Source organism: Lepidochelys kempii, chromosome 5 (genome assembly GCF_965140285.1).
Source record: "Lepidochelys kempii isolate rLepKem1 chromosome 5, rLepKem1.hap1, whole genome shotgun sequence".
NCBI classification, from domain to species: Eukaryota; Metazoa; Chordata; order Testudines; family Cheloniidae; genus Lepidochelys; species Lepidochelys kempii.
In genome coordinates, this window is record NC_136384.1 from 36501377 (window position 1) to 36521235 (window position 19859).

The 19859-nt window shown below is 37.7% G+C and overlaps 1 protein-coding gene across 5 annotated transcripts; it reads right to left on the bottom strand.

Moving 5' to 3' along the window:
• Positions 1–280: 280 nt before the first annotated feature.
• On the bottom strand, positions 281–19381 carry MIER3 (MIER family member 3). 5 transcript variants are annotated; one of them, XR_012158882.1, is made up of 14 exons: positions 19309–19381; positions 18444–18468; positions 15708–15853; positions 13309–13443; positions 11772–11892; positions 10806–10891; positions 10511–10583; positions 7841–7992; positions 7261–7342; positions 6028–6122; positions 4627–4754; positions 4315–4460; positions 3384–4206; positions 281–2600 (listed from the first exon to the last, which is right to left on the bottom strand). XR_012158882.1 is itself a non-coding variant. In XM_073343970.2 (13 exons), the coding sequence occupies exons 1-13, from the start codon at positions 19315–19317 to the stop codon at positions 3749–3751; spliced, it is 1653 nt and encodes a 550-aa protein (XP_073200071.1). In that variant the 5' UTR covers positions 19318–19381; the 3' UTR covers positions 281–3748. The 5 variants fall into 5 exon arrangements, 3 of the variants coding, with proteins under 3 accessions (XP_073200071.1, XP_073200069.1, XP_073200072.1); XR_012158881.2 differs by having other exon boundaries at positions 281–3252; XM_073343970.2 differs by having other exon boundaries at positions 281–4206; positions 6028–6119.
• Between the last annotated feature and the right edge of the window lie 478 nt (positions 19382–19859).

Sequence of the window (19859 nt, forward strand, 5' to 3'; positions counted from 1 at the left end):
AAGTGCTATTTTATTGATACTACTATTGAATACTCCAAAATGTGCTGTTCTGACGCCACGGTGTTTACAAGATGAGTAGATAAAGTGAAACCTGTTTGTGCCTTTCTGTTACAATAGATGTCCAAAGAATCTCTCTTGCCTATGTAGTAACTAGATCAGATATTGCCATACTATCAAAGTGAGTGTCCTACACATCTCAAAAAACATTCACACATTAGGAGATATTCAAGTGATACATAAAGTGTTGCAGATGCATGAAAGCAATTTTACAAAAGAAAAAAAGGTTTCCAGACATTTATTTCTGGAACTGTACACCAGGTATTAAAGTACAACAAATACAAAATAATGCTCAAAAAAATCAGTGTTTATGTACAAATATTAAAACCAATGCAACAATAGCGACTTCCTCTTGAACATCTGATATTAAAACTTGTTCCGATTGTCACTGGTTTAGGTCATTATACACAGGGTGCTTATTTCAAACTGGGAAAGGCTGGAATCACTGGTGGCGTAAGAGGGCCATAATCAGAACTATACTATTTTAAACAATAATCGGTAATTTCCTTCTTTAAGTGAAAAACATTAAAAAAATAGTAACCTTGTCATTTTATAAATTACTGTATTTAGTTTCCCCTTTGTAGATAATGTGCTTGTAACTCTGGGCAAAGTGTGTCCCTGTTGGTCAGTTTATCCATTAGTTTACATTCAAAGTTGAAATATTCACTAGAGACTTTGGTTAAATTACGTAGTAATACTATGTTCTACTGGATCTGAAGTTTTCACACATTTTTGACCCTCAGTTTTAAAAATTAAAAACAGGAAACAATTGCACAATTCATTGACCTAATTGTACACAATTTAGTATTCTGCAAACAGTAATGTACATCCTTCAAGTAAATTCAGCAGTTTGACCATGACAAGAGGAAAACTAAACATTTAAAAATCTAGCATGAGAAGATGACATGACTAACAAAAGAAAAAGTATTGCTATAATCACAGCACCAGTTACACTTCTAAATGAATCAGCTATCCTCTTCAGATTCCCTGTACAGAAAAGATACATCTACCAACACTGCAATTGCCCATTTTGGATTTTTGGTTTGTTCATATGAAGAAAAAAAAACACATGGCAAAGGACAAAGAATTCATCACAGTTTGTTACAAGAATTGTGCTTCACCATCCAAGAATCAAGGCAATATAATTTCTTCATGTGGTTGCAATTCAGTTATCTTCATGCTGACCCTTAAAAACGCAATTCTTTTAATAAACAGTAACAAGTTCTCCATTTAAATGTTTAAACTGAGAGAAAAATAGGTAAGTCCAGCTTTTAAAAGAAAAATTCAATAAATAGCTATTTTACAAGGATAAAGTCATAGTGGTACAAATTTATGAATGTCACATCAAGCATGCACAAAAATGTTACTATACACAAGTAGTCAGAAAATACTGAAATAGATATCTAAAAAGATATGCAGAATGTACATATTTACAAATCTTGCAAATTATTGCCTCATTTTAACAAGGAATTAAAAGTAAATGTTACCAGCTAGCTAGCCAAGAGGCTAAATAAGATTAGAATTTAAAAATCTATTAAACTAGCTGGAAATCATTTTTCTCTCATATCATTTTCTGAATTTTGGTCAAAAGTCTTTATTAAATAACTAAAGTGTCCATTCAACTTGCTGACAATCCAAACTTTAGACAAGTCTCTGTCTATATTAAGATCCCAGCAATGCATAGATAAACTGAATATATTACTGCATCAGCTAATGAGAATGGGCATGTTCATTTAAGTGCAACTGGTATAAGCATTCAGTCATCTTTGTGTAATGATTTTTATACAGACCAGCCACTGTAAACCCATAGTTAAACTTGTATGTATAACAATGAAAAAATATGGCTAGTATTTTACAAAAGTACATAAAATGTGTTGATTCATAAACAAAAGAAACAAGGTACAAAGTTCAGCACAAAACACAGCAACAAGAAGCTGACAACTTGGCTACAAATGTCAGAGTACAACACAGGGCCAAGGCTACCCGTTATTTACTGTGTACTTACTAGAATTACATATTTCAGATTTAAGTTAAAGAATGGATAACAAATTATCACTAACTACTTTTGTCCACTGTGCTAAACTAATTTTTATGGTAAATGTGCTATTGCGTAAACAGTTCAAAGCAATCTTCATTACAATGCTGTAAAGAAAACTCGGGGGTACGCTGCATCCAAAACTCAGGATGTCAATGCAGTTCACAGTATATATAATAAATACCCTCGTCCCTTTCAAATACTACCCAAAGTCTCTACTACTATATTACTCAGCATAACCTTGAAGCAATTACTACAAATATTACCAATGCAGTCAAACTTAAGCATTAAAAAAAATGCAAGCAAATTAGTGGCAATTAAATCTGCATTACAGACAGTGCAAAGAAAAGTCTGGGTGCGTGTGGGAAAGCCTACTGCAATTCAATTGTACTGGGCTAAACTTCAGAATCTCGTAAACAAAAAATGAAAAAAGCACAAACCTGAAAGTCGTATGCTCTGGAAGCATATCACATACCAATACTATGTTTTGTTGGAATCTGTAACACAACTTAAATAAAAGGGTATTAAATGGAATCATTTATGGTCACCCAAAATTTCATCTGAATATTCACCAAAAAATTGATTGGAATAAACAATTATTTTGAGTATGAGATGCACTTGTACTTCTGTCAATCCCCATTGAGAAAAGTACTGAAATGCCATTTTGAGACAAATGACTTGCCAAAAGAAATAAACGTAATCCATGCTAAAGAAAATTTTCAAATGTATACTTCAAGGTTGTACTGCACTATATAAAAATCTAGATAGTCTCTCAAATGAACTGCAGTGCTCCAAACAATTTAAGGTGTGTCCCAAATAGAAATCATTTAGTGGTCAATCCTAAACTGTGCAGACTGTGGCTTTATACATCAGCTGCCTTAGAAAAACGTTGATACACAATAACTGATGTTATTTATTACATTACATTCTTCAAAGTTGTGGACAAAACCCCATCAGAATACAATATTCTAAAATGCATTTGTTTAGCCAATAAGTTTAAGTACACAGAAACCTTCTGGCAGTTAACTACTTCTGTGTAAGGTAGCCATGGCCTATATTTTTGCAACAGCATCTAAGTGTATGTCTTCACACTTTGCTCATACAGTCCCTTGTGCTCGCTTCCACCAAGATGAACTCGCTGTTTTGTAAACCGAAGTGCCCTAGTTTAGTATCACATGAGAGAAGGTTCCATTAAAAAACATCCTTGTTTGTGCAGTTTAAATTAAAGAAACCCATCCCTGCCTTATAAAAAAAATAAAATGCTACATTGAGCAGGAATCAGGATCTGTACCTGTAAACATTGTTATTCCACTGCATCTGTTACGGCAAAAGCCACTCCAATCAGTTCACAACTTCTGTGCTGGTTTTGAGATGGTGACCTCTGTCTACAGGCTTTAAAAAAAATTGAAGCAGAGCTTAAAGCTGCACCAGAGTTCTCTTAATCCCAAACTCTGCCGAACATCATTGACATTTCCACACGTATGGATTGAAAAATGAAATTATTCTTGATAAATCAAGATATAGTTCTATACATACAAAGACATCACTGATGTCATAAAGTTCAAACTTCCAGTGAAAGACTAAGCAAACCTGACAGTTCTCATCAAGTCTGCTGCTGCATTAAGTACCCACTGTTTTTGTAGTTCACCACTGGAATCATTCTGAGTGAAGGGCAGTATGTTGGTGTAGAGTGTGGGCACTAATGAAACCATTTGTCTCATTTGCAGATAGACTGCTGAAGTCAGCCACTGAGACAGCCATTTTGGCACTGGTAATATGATGTGTGTGGTTCTCAAAGTCCACACCCAAGTTATTTACAGAAACATCATTCATAAAGGATTCAGGGACCGCAATCCCCATTTTTAATCTCTTGGCAGGTCTCTCTGACTCTTCACTGCACATGTTCATTGGGTTTAACTCCGAGTGATAAAATCCAGTCTCAAATAAATTAAAACAATCATTTTCACCATTATTAGGCAAGGTAAGCAACTCTTCTGTTACAACAGGCACATGATTAACTGGTGCTCGGGGTAAGCTGTCCAGAGGAGAAAAGGCATCTTCCAAGCAGTTCACATCTGTAGAGTGGCAGACTGTAGCTACACTATTGGTCAATGCTGAAAAAAAAATGAACACACAATTTAAATAAAAATAGACTTTCTTGAGGTACAGTTACAACAGAAAACGGTCTTTTAAACCTTCAATATTGATTTTTCTTGATTTACCTGTCAAGTCATTGGCAGTGATAGAGTTCAGAATGCTTAGCTGTTGATCAGGAATGGGCTCTGTTCTGCTGTTAGAAGTTAAGGCTGAAGAATGTACTGCTCCACCAAGGGCTTCTGCTTCATCTACCAACCGATCCATATAGTCCCTAGAAAGACATCCTTATATTAGAAACAGGTGTGTGACTAGGAGATGGATTTTATTTCTTTTATCCAACATCACTGCAGCATTTCACCACCCTGATGAAAGTTGGAAAAACCTCTAGATGCAAAACTGACAACAGAAAGGATATATTCCAAGCACTCTATACTTACGTTACCCCTGGATGATGGTTGTACCTCTTCTTTCCAAACCTTGTTTGCTGAGCAAAGTAATCATAACGTTCTGATTTCTTCCACATGTAGTAGAATGCTACACATTCAGCAACTGTTCTAGTTCTCACCTAAAACGGGGCAGGAAGAATTAACATGCTTGTTTATAAAAAAAAAAGGGGGGGAGGGGTGAAGGGGGCAGGTTTGTAGTATTCTCCATCTTTCCCATTCTCGTACATTCTCTTTAGTTAGACCATTCCCATAGCAAGAGCAAGTTACATTTTTGATTAAGAGAGTCTTCTAATAATACAAATTTGGAAAAAGTACTTATTTTATATCCACTTGACAAGACAATTTAATTTCTGTCCTGGACACTCACTCAGTCTCAATGTAAAACTTATTTTTTTAAAAAAAAGACTGGATTTTCTGTAGCTGAGCAGACTAATGGCTCAATCTCAGTTCATAACTGCACATTTTGACTCTTCATAAATTGTTAAGAAAAAAAGGGAGGAAAGCTAAGAGCAGTATGAAGAGTAATAAGCTAAAAGAGAAAATAAGTAAGGTATAATGGAAACCCTCCTTTTTGTAAGGTTAGTTAGCGGAGACTGCCCAGTCTCCGACACCAGGTGTGTGCAAAACTAGACTATTAAAATGGAAGTAGTCCTCAGAGATGGTCTAGATGATCCAGAAGATCCATTTTATCTCTATTATCCATGAATCTACATGCACTGTGCAATTTGAGGTTTCATATATACTTGTTTCCCTTATACAAAGGAGAAAAAGTTTCTGAGAGTTTCTGAAAGTTCTGAAAGTTTCTTAAGAATCCTTAAGTCTATCTAGGCTCTTATTCCATGTATTATTCCTTCCCCTCCATCCCCCTACAGTAGCGTCCATCCTTCCATGAGGGGTAGATGGGTCTCCTTGCTGAGTCAGTTTACATCGCCACTCCTTAGCCAAAAGAATTACTGTTGAATGACAATTGCACAGTACTCCACTTTCCTGCCAGCACCTTAGTGGCTGAGCCCTATGGCCTGGTGGCTATGAGATGGATAGGCTAATTAGGATATATTTTATTATTTTGCCTGATCTAGACTCAGAGAATGAATCCACGGCAGTGCAAAGCCAGAGCAGCATAGAGGATAACACAACAAAATTATATTATAAATGCATAAATGAATGCAATGTGAATACAACACTATTTCAGAGACTAATAGGTTGACTGATCTTGAAAATGTTGACTGTTGAATGATGTTTGTGGTAAAGTGAGCATGCAAATCACATATCAGCTATAATACATTGCCCCTTATTTCACTCTAGGCACTGCTTCTGATAAAATCTATAAAAGCAACTAATTTAAGTGACTAAAATACCTCTCTCCATCCAATTTAAATACATAACACTTACCTTATTTTTCTGTATGAGATGAAAATCTTTCCCGTAAATCAGAAGTGCATGTTCAAAGTTTCTGCATTCTTCTTCTGTCCAAGCTGTCATCTCTTCTAGATGATTCCCAAAATAAGAACAGCAATTATTTTCAGATAATTTCCATCAGATACTGAGTTACAAACATTTGTACTGTAAGATTCATGAAAATCCACATGCACTTTGAAGAGCAACTGCTAAATTCTTTAGACTTTGTCTTATTCTTAATACACTGAAGCCTCTAATTATACTCTGTTAGAAAACTGACTGAATCGGCTAATCATCAACTCCGGATGCACTATTTTGTTCACTGAATGATGAAGGATAGTTACAGAGTTTCATTTATTAATTTTTTTAGTTTATTTATTTTTAGTCATCCAGGTCCAGGTGCACAAAAGAGCTTGGACACCTAACTGCTACTTTAAGTAGCAAAATCCATGATTTAGGCACCACCAAGATCCTCAAAACCCTTGCTTAGCTGCTGCCTGACCATGGAGGCACATAAAATCCTTAGGTGCCAGAGTTTCCACCATTAAAGTTCCTTAGGCACCTAAGTTTCTTTTTAGGTCTATGGCAGTTGAAGGAGATTAGCACTATACAGAAGAGGTTTCTGCAGTACCAAGCCCCAAGTGTGCCTTTGCTTTCATCTGTGCATAGGGTGAAAGGGAACTGCAGGGAGTGAAAGACCAATCCCTCTGTTATTTGTAGGGATCAGCTCTACTAACTTTTAAGGAAAGCATAAAGTGGAGCTATCCTGTGCTGATGAAATACATTCAGGGTTCGGTACAGGAAAGGGTGGGGCCACATCACAGAGCCAGCTATGGTTTCTTGATTCTCAAGCAGCCTTGACATGAGTTAGAGCAGCCTATAGTCTGCTCTAACTTAAGATAGCTGGCTCTGATCTCAGAAGTACTATAAACTGCTGAGAAATGCCACAGTCTTGCTGTGCTCCACTTCCTCCCTACCCCACCAGAGTAGGGAAGAGTGAAACTGCTGGTGGTGTAGGAACTGGCTCTGCCAGCTTTACACCAGCTGTGAACTCCTCCAGTAGAAATTCCCAACTGGCCAGCTACAGTCACGTTACATCCACTTTGTCCCATTCAGGTAGTGAAAAGGGTAATGACCTAAGGCTGAGAACCTGGTCTCCATATTTCTGTACATTATAACTTTGAAGAGAGTCTTAAAGTATTCCATACTATTTCAGAAATCTCTTACCTTGAGATGCCTTTCCGTTTGAGCAATACCTCTCAATTGCTTCTTTTATATTATGGTTACATTTGAGTAGTTCATAGAGTGCCTGTGAAATTAAGGAAATATTTTTGTTTAAAACAAGTCATTTAAAGTTTGTAGCTAAGCAGTTTAAGATACTGTGTCTAACTTCAGTGATCAAATCACATAACAGTCAATTAATTTTTAACTATATAAAATGAAAATTTCATAAACAAAAACAATTTAAACAAAAAGTTACATACCACTTAAAATAAGGTTTCACAAGAAAATATAAGTGGATATCTAAAAGCTGGATGTGAGTTATACCGAGAACTGTTTGTTAAGAACATAATCATATACACGTGCTTTATCACAAACATTGATATTATAGACCCCAATCCTGCCAATCCTTATTCACGTGCTTAATATTAAGCATATGCTTAAGTACTGGCAGGATCGGAGTCTTACTTTGCACTTCCTGTGAAAAAGAAATGTTTGACTATTTTCTTACCTGTTACACATACGCACAAAGAGAACGCACACTAGTTTGAAGGCAATGTGTCATAAATGGAGATATAAAACATACTTGTTCATTGTCCCGTGTGTGTATTCCTTCAGGAATTCTTCCAATATTTTTTTCATTTCCAGTTCTTAACGAGGTCTCAAAAAGGTATTCTTTAACCTTAATCTCTGAAAGCACCTCAGGTCTCCAAAGTAACTGATCTTCATTTTCATACACTGTTAAGAGGCAAATCCATTGAGATACAAATAAGGTTGTGAGTGTAAGCAAGCATGCACACATATCCTGTTTTTCATATTGTAGACCAAATATCAGCAGATGTAAATTTATATGGCCCCATTGAATTTATATACATTAGCTTCTGGCACAAATGTTTTAAAACTACGACTTAAGAAATCAGCAGCTTCCCCAAAGATAGAAAACAAGAAAATAGCTAGAGGTAATCAGATCAAACACATTGACAGCACCTTGTCACATGCACAAATACCATATACTTCACTGAAGAGAGATGCCTTGCACTGTGCCACAAAGTTAACAGCTTCAGGCTATTTTGGAACAAGGAGGGAAGGGACTGAATTCAAAGGACAAGGACCTGTCACCAAAAAATCTACTGGCCACTAGAGAATTCAAATCAAGAAATTTATGCATATTTACACATGATGAAGTTGGGTGTTTTACAAATTAGTGAATATAGTCACACCTCTGTTTGCTTAGAGTTGCACACAATCATTGAAAACAGTAAAAAAGAATAAACCAATAAATGAGCAGTAAAAAATATGAATTCTAGCACTACATTTATTCCTCACTCAGTTCAAACACTTTCCATGCTGTAAAAAAGCAGGTGACTAAGCAATCACTGTCTTCAAAAAAGCTTGTTGCTATATATTATTAGAAGGGCTGTCTTGACGCTAATATTGGGATTTCTGGCTCAAATAGTCATCAACTACTAGCATAAGGGACATACAAGTTCTGTAATGAGTTTGGGTTGTGCATTTATACATCTTATATCAAATCACATTGGAAAAAATCTAATGTGCAAGTAAGTGGCTTTTATAAATATCTTCTACGTATAACAAAAAACGAGACATGACTTGAACGTTAATCATCATTAGCAGCAAACATTCATTCAAATTTAAATCCCAGTTTGCCTGCTATTAAAATATTTAATGTTACGAACAGACATTTTTGACATTACATTTAACATTTCATACAGTCTGAAAACAATGCAAAATTAGATAAATTATCTGATTCAAGGCAGTCAAAGGAATCAAAGGCTGGTACAGCCCAAGAGAGTGAGGAGGATCTGCACCTCCTAAAATGAGGAGGGATTTAAAAACAAACAAAAAAAACCCCGTCACCTTATAAGATACTTTTGCTGCCCAAGAATAGAAGATGTTTTCACAAACAGTAACATTACAAGACTGAATTTAGAGCTGTCCCAGGGAACACAAAGCCCACGCCACCAGAATCACCACTGCTTTTGTCACTGTTACCAAGGATGTACATTTCATATACTTCTAATTTCTAAAATGAAGTCTTAGGAAACGTCAGGAGTTTTATTAAAAAACAAAAAACCCATAACAAGACTCGTAATATTACAGCTGTATAAACCTCTCAGCTGTTCTCTCCTACGCCCTATCCTTAGGCTTTCCAGGTGTCATTTTTTCTTTAATAGCCAAACTACTTAGCACTATATTCAACTGTTTTAAGGCGGTCGTATTTCCCTATCATTGTATTTAACTTTAAATTATTAAAAGTGATTCCAGAAAGGATACAGAGGAATAGAATTATAGACAAATGGCATAATGGAATCTGAAAACAACAAAAGCACCCACAGGCTTGTGTTTGATTAGATTTGCTTTCCGATAAAATTTTACAGGTAGAAAAGGTCATTCAAAACAATTTTGAAAGTATACAGAAAAAAAATGAATACCATCCAGTTATTGATGCACTGGACAATCAGTTCCAAGATTTCCTAATGTATCTGGAAGTGAGGAAGTTTCAGTTTTAATACTTACCTTTTCTGAATCCTACAGCTGTTTCTGCCCCAACTTTCTGGATGGTAATGGTAATCAGATAAAAACCTCATCTAAAACTGAATAAATCCACTTTTTTCCTACTGAAACTAATTTTTACCTCAATTTTAGATAGGGACAGAATTATGCAACAAATGGTATAAAGAAAAGCACATTTATAGAATGATCACAGGATTTCTCTCTTTCCAAAACTACTCAGCCAATAAAAGGAAATTATTTAGAACGGAATTTGTTGCTTAATGTTTTCCTGCAGCAGTTTTGTATCCCACAAAGCTATGCCAGTCTAAAGGCAATACAATAATATTCTTTGATTATGGCTGAAGTGCCTGACCTCTCTAAAAGACAAGCAAAGATGCTCTTTCTGAAGGTCACTGAATAATGGATCTCACGATCAATTGCAGTTTGAATTTTCTGTGGGTAACAAGCTCTTCCTGGAGCCATTTTATGGTTCCATCTAGTATTATTATCCTTCCGGTTTAATATTTGATTTTTCTTATTTCTCCTTTTCAATGAGAATTTTATACCCAAAGTTATTCATTGGGATTAAATATTACAATGAGATAATTTAGTTGCGCTGTTTTGTCTATTTTGTCTTGGCTATTATTGTTATAACTTCTGAAGTCAATTTTTTACCTCATGATTTTTAAGTAAACTTTAATATTTTTATTTAAACAAGCAGAAGTAAAACAGAAGAACTTACCCTTTCCGTCATCACTGTACTTGCCCAGGTAAGGTGGTATTTCAGCCTGATACTGTGAACCAACCATTATTTCCTGAAGGTTTAAAACAAAACAAACAGACAAAAATCACACATGCACACACTTTAACTTTACACTCTCAGACATGTGAGCATTAAAAATGTCAATACAAGATGCATTTGATTCCAGGATTAAAGCACTGTCTTAGATACATAAAAAAAGAATCTGAAATAAAAACAAACTGTAAGAAAATTCCACTGAGATTTATTATGCGTAAGTAATTAATACTTCAGTTACCTTCCTCAAATCTTCAGATGAATTACAAGTGTCTGCCTCAACATCTTCACCATCCGATTCCTTATCTCCGTCATACGTAGTGTTTGCTTTATATGCACGCACACACACACAAAAAAGTGTTACTTAGCATTATTTTACAGTTTGCACATAGAACTACATGACTGCATCTGTTTTACTTTACTTTAACACTAAACAAGAGCATCTGCTTTCATTTAGAGACAATGGTCAATAGCTCTTAATAATTTGCTTTTCTGTGGAACTGCAGCATAAAAGTTAAACAGTAGAAGGTACTTTCACTGCAACTGATTGTGTTAGAAATGGATAGCTGACTGTCAAAGGAAATAAGATAATTTTCCTATGTTAATTTGTCTCAAAGGCACTGCAAGTATAGGTCTGGGAAACAGCAACAGAAAGATACTAGTACTACAATTTAACCCGGAGTTAACCACAGCAAAGTAATCTGAAAGGCAACTGTTCTCTACACTGTCCATTTTAAATTCTGTTATCCAGCTGTTTCAGGGCCATTTAAAATATTGAGCTAAACATGTATGTATCAATTTGGAAAGAAGTATGAGAGAAGATATGGTAGAGATATAAAATAACAAATAGTAGATTAAAAGAAAGTTGATTGTGTGCTCCTCTTTACCCTTTCCTGTAAACAAGGATAAGAGGGCACTCCAAATAAAAGCCAAATTAATAACCGGGTATTTGTCAAGAAATTAACCCATCATATTTTTTCTGTGATCACAACTCAATGGAAAAGTATCAGATTCTATAGTTGCATCATCAGTAATCTCAACAAAAAAATGATACCCTTAGAACATCCTGCGAAGTGCCAGTGTACCTCAACTTCCAGTAAAATCAATGGTGTGGATTGCGCCCTAATTTTGTAATTAGGACAGTCTTTCTATACATCTATACAGCGCTTAGAATGTTTCAGCACTACTATAGCATTAGTTTTCTTACATCTTAAAGGTCGAGGAAAGAAGTCTGTAGCTTCATGTGAAGTAACTGATGGTGTCAAGTCATCAGCAGAAGACTGTGTTTCTTCATCATCACCTGACAAGAGGTCTTTAGCTATTTCCTCCTGTATCATTAAAGAAAGAAAATCAAAGAATAGGTTGGTAGCCTTTGCACTAGCAAGTTAGAGGTTATATTAGCAAACACATTATCTAACTTTTTACCAAAATTTATTCTATTCTTCTACACTCCCCAAAAACTTAAACACAAAAAAATCAGAATCATATTCCTAAGATTTTTGAAGTATAGAAACCAAAAACAGTGTGAAAGTGGTTTTTACCACTCACTCCAGAGCTGACTCTGAGGTTCTTCATCCTGACCTCATTAAAACCCCGGGGGACGGGGGGGTGGGGTTGGGAGAGGGGGTTGGGACAGAGAGTTGCCCCAAGTGAAAAAACCCACCGGGGATTGCCCCCAAACCTGAACCAGCCCAGGGATCTCTGGAGACCCTGTGGCTGTGCATCAACTTGGCCCCTCTGGAGCTTCCCCTAGTCCTAGCATCACAGCTCCACTGGAGCTGCACTACCAGGAACTGATCACTGACCACGTCGTCCCCCAGAACTCTGTGGAAGAATTAATACAGCCCAGACCCATATTTCTTTTTCTGAGGGTTCTCTGCAGGACTGCACAAAGGATTATGTGAATCCTGTTGTCCTGCTCCACTCAGTCTCCTTCTGCTAATAGTGAACAGCAACTTCTACAGAGATTGTAGATGCATCTGAGCCTCCCTTTCCAACTTCTCTGTGTGGAAGAGGAAGAACTGCATATGGATATGCATCAGGTAACAATCCAGACCACGTTTTTTTGTAACCATACGGTAACACTGAAATGTGCATCCTAATGGACTCTAAAGTGCACAGCAGTCAGTTTAAAAGTTCAGGAGAACTGGAAAAACCATCTCCAAGAGTCACAATTTAAAACACTAAAGTTTCAGGTTTTGTACTAATTGCATAATACACCCAGTCTCTGCATATCTGAAAGTTTCTCTCTCACCTGCCACAAATCTAATACTTTTCATATCCAGTTGAAAGAAACGCTCCAAAGTATTCAGGAGCAAGTTTTCAAATTAATTGTGTATCCACAGAAATTTTGATAAGCTGTATATAATTTGAAGCCATAAATAATACTCCCCAACTTCACACACATTACTGAAAGTTCCAAATTTAAAAACTTTTTAAAAAGTTATATTAAACAAAATAAAACTATAAGTCTTTAACATTACAAATGACTCAAGAACCGGTTCTACTTTCTTTTATGCTCATTTAGCATCAATAACTTTAATGAAATTGTGCCTCATTTACAAGCGTACTGTAAGTAAGTAAAATCAGAGTCAGATTCTCAATGTCCATTAAGAGGACTAGTGTGGATACTTTGCATTCAGACGAATAGGTGTCAATAACTTTTGTATTACCAAGAGAAAGACAAAGATCACGCAGGTTCCTAGTTTTAAACTTAAATACAGATAAAAATGTTTTTGACTTACTTTGTCCAGAGTCATATCTGGCAGTTCATCCGCAAGTTCACTTGGGGAGCTATCTGCACTGGAACCTGCTATAACTGGAATTGTAGGTTCATAGCCATAGAAAGCCAGTAAATCTTCTAAAGGCATGCTTCCTTCCTAATATAAGAAAAGTTATAAATATTTAACATTTTAACATTGTCAAATACTTCATATTGTTGTACAGGCACAAAGGGACAAGATTAATTTTGAAATAGTTTAATAGTGAATTGAAAAGGATTATAACTCTCCAATTCCAAAAAGAAGAATACTGTCTTTTTAGAAAAAAAATTGGGTAAGTATTTCAAATTTTTTGAACACATGGCTGAATTTAGCTCGTAATCACATACTGAGGCACATTCAAAATCTGTTTCAAATTTCTCCAAAAATGATTTACTGGAGATATATATATATATACACACACACACACACACACACGAAAAGGCTTAGAAGTAAATATTAACTGAATATAAAAACAGTTTATAAATCACTTGATCCAGTGTAAAGTATGATTAACTAAACTAAAATTTCTTTATGATACCAGATACACTGGACCCTCGCTAGAACGTGGGGTTTGGGATCCATGTGCGGTACCGCGTTATAGCAGGGGCCGCATTACCATGGATCCCAATTTAAAATTTGGGATCCATCACCGCACTATATGCGAATCCACACTCTAGCGATGCGCGCTCTAACGAGGGTCCACTGTATATTTAAAAATATGAAATAGTGAAGCAGGAAGCAACCATATTATCAACTTAAAGACTGAAAATGTGGCAAGATGTTATAATCACAGCTGCAGCCAGAGAGAAAAAAAGCAGCCAGCAACAGATTTTCACAGGAATTGTTAGTTTTTGCTTCTACCCACCCCCAAAAATACTTTTTATACTGATTTCCCAGTTTTTTTGTTTTGGGGAAGGAAGGAGGAGGAGAAAAAAATAGGGAGACTGACGAAGAAGGTGAGCTGAGGAAGAACTGGGGAGGGCAACTGCATACCAGCAGCTTTTGATAATCTTGTCTTATTACTTGTCATCAGGCTGTATTTCCTATTGCAATTAACAAAATGGCAATTCCCAGGTATTATTCAGTTGCCTGATTCATATCAATGGAGATATAAAAATATTGTTTTAAAATTCTTGTTGAACTCACATTCTGATTAAGTGATTTTTTTCTTGTAGTCATCTAAGGCCCCAGCAAAGACTTCTCACAGTGAGTACAGTTAAGCACATGCTTAAATCTTTGCAGGATTGTGACCTAAAACAATATATCCTTTAATTTATTGGCACTGATTCTCTCTCTCTTCCAAAATAGCAGCAAATAGGTAATTTTGTGGAGTAATAGTTTACCCAGTGTAGTTTTTAAAACCATGTTATTTCTGATTTACAACTTCATGTGTGAAACCTACAACAAAAATTGGTAATTTCTAAAAGATAGAGTTGGTGGTATGGAAGCCTACCAATGTGCAGTGTTGTCCCACATACAGCAAATACAACCTTGCATTATTAAACATATACAGCCAATTTCAGATCTGGTGGTACCACGTGCATCTCCTTGGAAATCTCTGGATTAGATTTCTGCAGGTATGTGAATGGTGCTATAAGCAGCTCAGCAATCCGCAGTACAACTATCATCAATTTGACATTCAGTGGATTTGCAAAATGGGTGACACGCAGACAAGGATGAAGATGGGGTGTAACAGGAAAAGCTACTAACAGAAGAGTGTAAAATAAAGCAGGAGGGGCCAAGTTATTTTGCCCATTTACAGAATGGCAAATTGATGCAAGCTAAACTCACTTACACCCATTTTCTGACTCAGAACCACCATTATTTGGCCCATAATACTTAAACAAGGCTATGGAATAAAGCAATTGATGGTAAGAATGAAATCATGGCCATGATAAAATAGTTTATACCGTGCTTTATCAATATTCCGATTTGACATGAAACTAGTCCTCATTAAATACTATTTGTGGTGTATGCTTTTAATACATTTCCCACTTAACAAAAACAAGAACCGAGACAGTGGTATCAGATACTATAAACACAAGACAAACTTGTTCCAGGGGTAAGTAATTTCTCTTCCAAAGCAAAAGCACTATTGTCATATTAATTAGAAGGGAAGTACTTTTAATTAACACAGCTCTGAAATCTTTGGAACTGATCAACTGAGTCCTGTTGTAACTTCGAACTGAAGATCCACCCACTTTATCCAATAGCTAAATCTGACTATTTTAAATTGGTTGCAAAGGCATTTACGATTGTTTCAATGGAATTTCCTTAAACAAGATAAATGAAAGAGAAGGTAGAACATCCTTTGTATTTACTAAAGTAAGTACAGTGTAGCTGTATGATTAGGAAAAGAAGGTCAAAAGCCACTCTCCTACCTTTTCTAAATCTTCAATTTCAGAGCTGAAGTTTTTGCCCTCCTCCATCATTTCCTCCTCTTCAAGAGTTCTCTCATCATCATAGTCATGTACCAACATTTCAGCAGTAGGGTCAAAATCATGATCCTCAGAAGATAAAGAGCCAACTACAAGAAAAATAATATGAATCACTTTACCAACATACAAAGCCATACTATAATCAAAATAAGACTGTGTGCATTCTTTTAAATGAAAGGTCAATCCTTACTCTATATCTAGAGAGTAACAAGTTTTCAAGTGGCTTTAACTGGAACTCCATTTTTGTACCTGTAAACTGTAGGTACAATTTTTTGCTCTGCATTTTGAGCCACTTGGAGATCTAAGGAGATTATGTTGAAAGTGAAGCAAATTAGGTCAATTGCAGAAAGTCTAGTCCTATCTACACATTTTACTGTGTATAAGATAAGAACCACGAGATTCTTAAAAAACATGTCCAAAATGAGCATTACAATGTAAAATATAGTTCTGACACAAGGTTTTAGATTTGATGCTGTAACTAGAAGCAGAATGTTGCTTGTGGAGCCTGTTTTTGACCAGAGATGAGCATATCTTTTCACTGTTAGAATAGCCAGCCTAGCTTCAAAGCTGTTCTAATGAATCCACTTTCTTCTAATAGCAAAATAAGAATTGAGCACCTATGTCAGAAGAATTTAGTCCCATGAATGAGATGTTTCATTAAAATTCATTGCATTCTATGTAGTTTATTCAGAATGGAGGAACAAACTCCACTGGAGTTCTAATTCACAAATAAGATACATGAAAGATACAGAACAAGAAACCGACTACATTCATTTATTAATTTATTTGGAATATAATGTAAGTGGCAACTATCTTGCTACATTATTTAAGTGACTACCTACAGTCTTTTTTATTCTTTTTACAATTCTGTTGCTTTGCATTTTCTAATTTAAATACATTTTTATGACAATATTAGAAAGGATGCCATTAGATTTAAAACATTTTTAAAAATAAGTATTCTACACCACAAGACTACATTCCACATCACAGATTACTGAAACAAAGAACTTTAAAAATTTAACTGTTCACTATTCTATTTACTTATTGCATTCGTTCAGCTAGGGAAGACAGACTAGCTAGTTACACTTTCTTTTCCATTCAGTTTCACTTTCAGGTTCAGGTTCTTTTGCAGTAGCACTATGTTGCAATTTTTAGATCGCAGAAAGTGCCCAGAAATATTTTTGTTAGGAACTGATTTCAAATTTCATTGAAACATTCATATTGGTCCTAGATTTCATAAAGACATACACCTTACTTCTGGGTTCAAAAGCAAAGTCTCATAATACTAATTTTTAAAGATCCTTCCCTTTATTGCTAACCTGAAGATTTTTAAAGCATTTAATTTCTTGTTCACTTTCTAGATTTAAACATCTACTTTCTTTTTCAACATTATTTTCATTATCCAGAAATAAAACAAACACTCAGTTTCATTTTCCAGTTCTCACTAGAACAATATTGTTTGAGTTCACAACACTGCAGGGAAACATTTCAAACCAAAAGTTGTTCCTTTTATATTTTAAAAAAAGCACCAATTAAAACTTGACAATTCGTATTAGTTCTTGTAGAACTCTCAAAATTTACAGAGCCTAAAACTAGTTGATAATATCCTTTTAATTACAATAACTACATTTACATGTTGAATTTTTTAGTTACATTGTTTAGACACTGCTCCCTCCCACAGCTTCTAAAGTAGTATTCAGATACATAATTGTTAAATAATAATTTCAAATATAAAATGCAGTACATTATATATTCTGAAACTACACTTGCCAATTGCTGCACTCTGTTGTTTTACATTTGTTTGTATAACTAAAGTGGGAAGTGTATTCCATTTACAGTCTTTAAACAAAAATATACCATTTACTTAACTAACTTGGAATATTCAATAATGGATCTGAAAGTATTTTTATTCAGATATGTAAACATTTATTTTAAATTAATAAGTTTAACAAATGTAATTAAAATGCAGCCAATTAAATTATAAAGACTAATTTTTGTTATCAAAGATAAATTACTTTTTGAGCTCATCTGGAGAATGACAACTGTTCATGAACAAAAGCAAAATAAGGTCCCAATCCTAAAAACACTTATGCATTAAATTAATCTTACACATGAACAGTCCTGCTGAAGTCAGTGGGAATATCTGCATGTGTAAAGTTAAATGTGTATAATTTTTTTCAGGATTGAAGCCTTAGATGGGGGATAAATAATAATACTTAGTATTAAGGTTAAGACAAAAGAGTAAGTAATAACTGAAAAGTGTTTGAAACTTGTTAATAACAAGTATCAGAATTTTAGGAGCTTGTAGTTAAAGGATATCAGTAAGGTAGTCACTCTCTTAAGTCTACATATTTTTATTAAGAAGTTCACTTCCAAACGTTTAAAAAATACAAAACAAAACAGGTGACACAAGGATACATAATTGGGTAATTAGTTGAGACTACAGATTTGGTGAAAGAATTGCTCTAAAGTATACTCCATCTGTTATTCGGCAGTAAACTGGAGACATGGAAATAAAACATTTAAAGTGAACTGGGGGGGGTGGGGGGGAAGGAGGGGGAACTTCGTAAAGAAGTAGAAAAAGTTTGTGGTGGGTCTTTGACAGAAGCACCTGTAACCCAACCCCTACCAAACGCTACCCAGCTGTTGGGACCATAGAAGGAAATAAACAGGACAAACCTGGGCTCGAACTTCCAAAGGAAGCCTGGAATATAAAGGAGAAAGAGGCAGAGCTGTTAGAGGGATGCGCTGCAAATGGGAATCGGGGAAGGAATCCTACAGCCAGGTTAACAGGTAGATTTCTCAATCATTTCAAGTTCCCTGTCTCCTCGCATCGCTCTCTGCGAAGGAGTCTCTCTGTCCTTCCCCCAGGTTTCTTCTTCCTCCTCCCCGCTATCTCCTGTCTCTCCCCATCCCCCTAGGGTAGACGCCTCATTTCTCCTCCTCAGCGCTTTTCTCCCGTCCCCTCCGTCCTGCCCCTCCATCCCAATCCCCACTGCCCCAGTCTCTCGCTTGCTGTCTCTCCTCCGCCACATCTCCTCTCTCCCCGGCCCGGTCTCCTGCCAGGCCCCGGAGAAGGAGCCCCGTCCAGCCACCCCAGCTCCCCCGGTCCGGCCAGGAGGTGACAGGGAGTGACGGAGGGAGCCGGACCGGCCGCCGCCTCCTCCCCGCACCCCAGCCCGGGTCTCCTTCCACCGGCCAATTCCCCCTGCCCCTCTCGCTAGCCGCTGGGGCCCCTCTGCGCGCCCCGGCCACGGAACCAGCCCGCCCCGGCCGTGCCCGGGGCCTGTCCGCCGCCCCGAGGTTGGGACCCGGCACCCCGCTCCGCAGAGCGAGCGGCCGCGGCCTAGTCGCGCAGGCTCCCGCTGCCCCGGTGCGGACGGCTCAGCCAGCCCCCGTGCCGCCCCCGGAGCCCCGCTGCCGGCCTCCCGTCTCTGGAGGGAGGTTACCGGGCCGGCGGGACCAACGCGAGCGGCCTCCCGGCGGCGGGGCCCCGCAGCGAGCCGGCCGGACCCCAGCGCCCCAGTCCGCTTTCCCCGCTCACCTCCGCCATATTGGGACCGCTCGGGCTGAGCAGTAGCGCTGCGCCAAGTGCCCGGATGGGGCCGCTAAGCCAATGGCAGCCGGAGCCGGAGCTGGAGCCGCAGACGGCCAGGGAGGCTGGCGAGGAGGCGGCGCAGAGCCGAGTCCAGGGCAGCCCCCAGGGGCCTTCCTCCTCCTCCTCCTGTCCTCTCCAGGGTCTGCCCTCACCCCACCCCACAACACAGGGAGTGTCTTGGGACCCCCATCCCCAGAGGGTGCTGGGTGCTCCCCATCCCACAGCACAGGAGGCTGTCCTGGGACTCCCCTGCCCCATCCCCAGAGGGTGCCGGGTGCTGCCCACCCCACAGTGCGGGGGCTGCCCGCTGGGACCCCCGCCCCATCCCCAGAGGGCGCTGGTTGCTCCCCACCCCACAACACAGAAGTCCAGACTTCTACCCCAACCCAAGAGTGCATTCCCCATTCCACAATACATGAGCACCTGAGAGGGTGCTGAGCGCTAGCCATCCCACAAGGGGGGCTGCCCAGGGACTCTCCTGAGAGAACGCTCTTCAC

Bases quoted from the DNA above. Each gene is read 5' to 3' on its own strand.
- MIER3 (XM_073343968.2), bottom strand. The intron at 15,854-18,443 runs GTTTGTCCTGTT...TTTTTCTTGTAG, and splicing joins CTTTGGAAGTTCGAGCCCAG to TTGGCTCTTTATCTTCTGAG. The intron at 7,993-10,510 runs GTAAGTTCTTCT...GCCTCTTAACAG, and splicing joins GTACAGTGATGACGGAAAGG to TGTATGAAAATGAAGATCAG.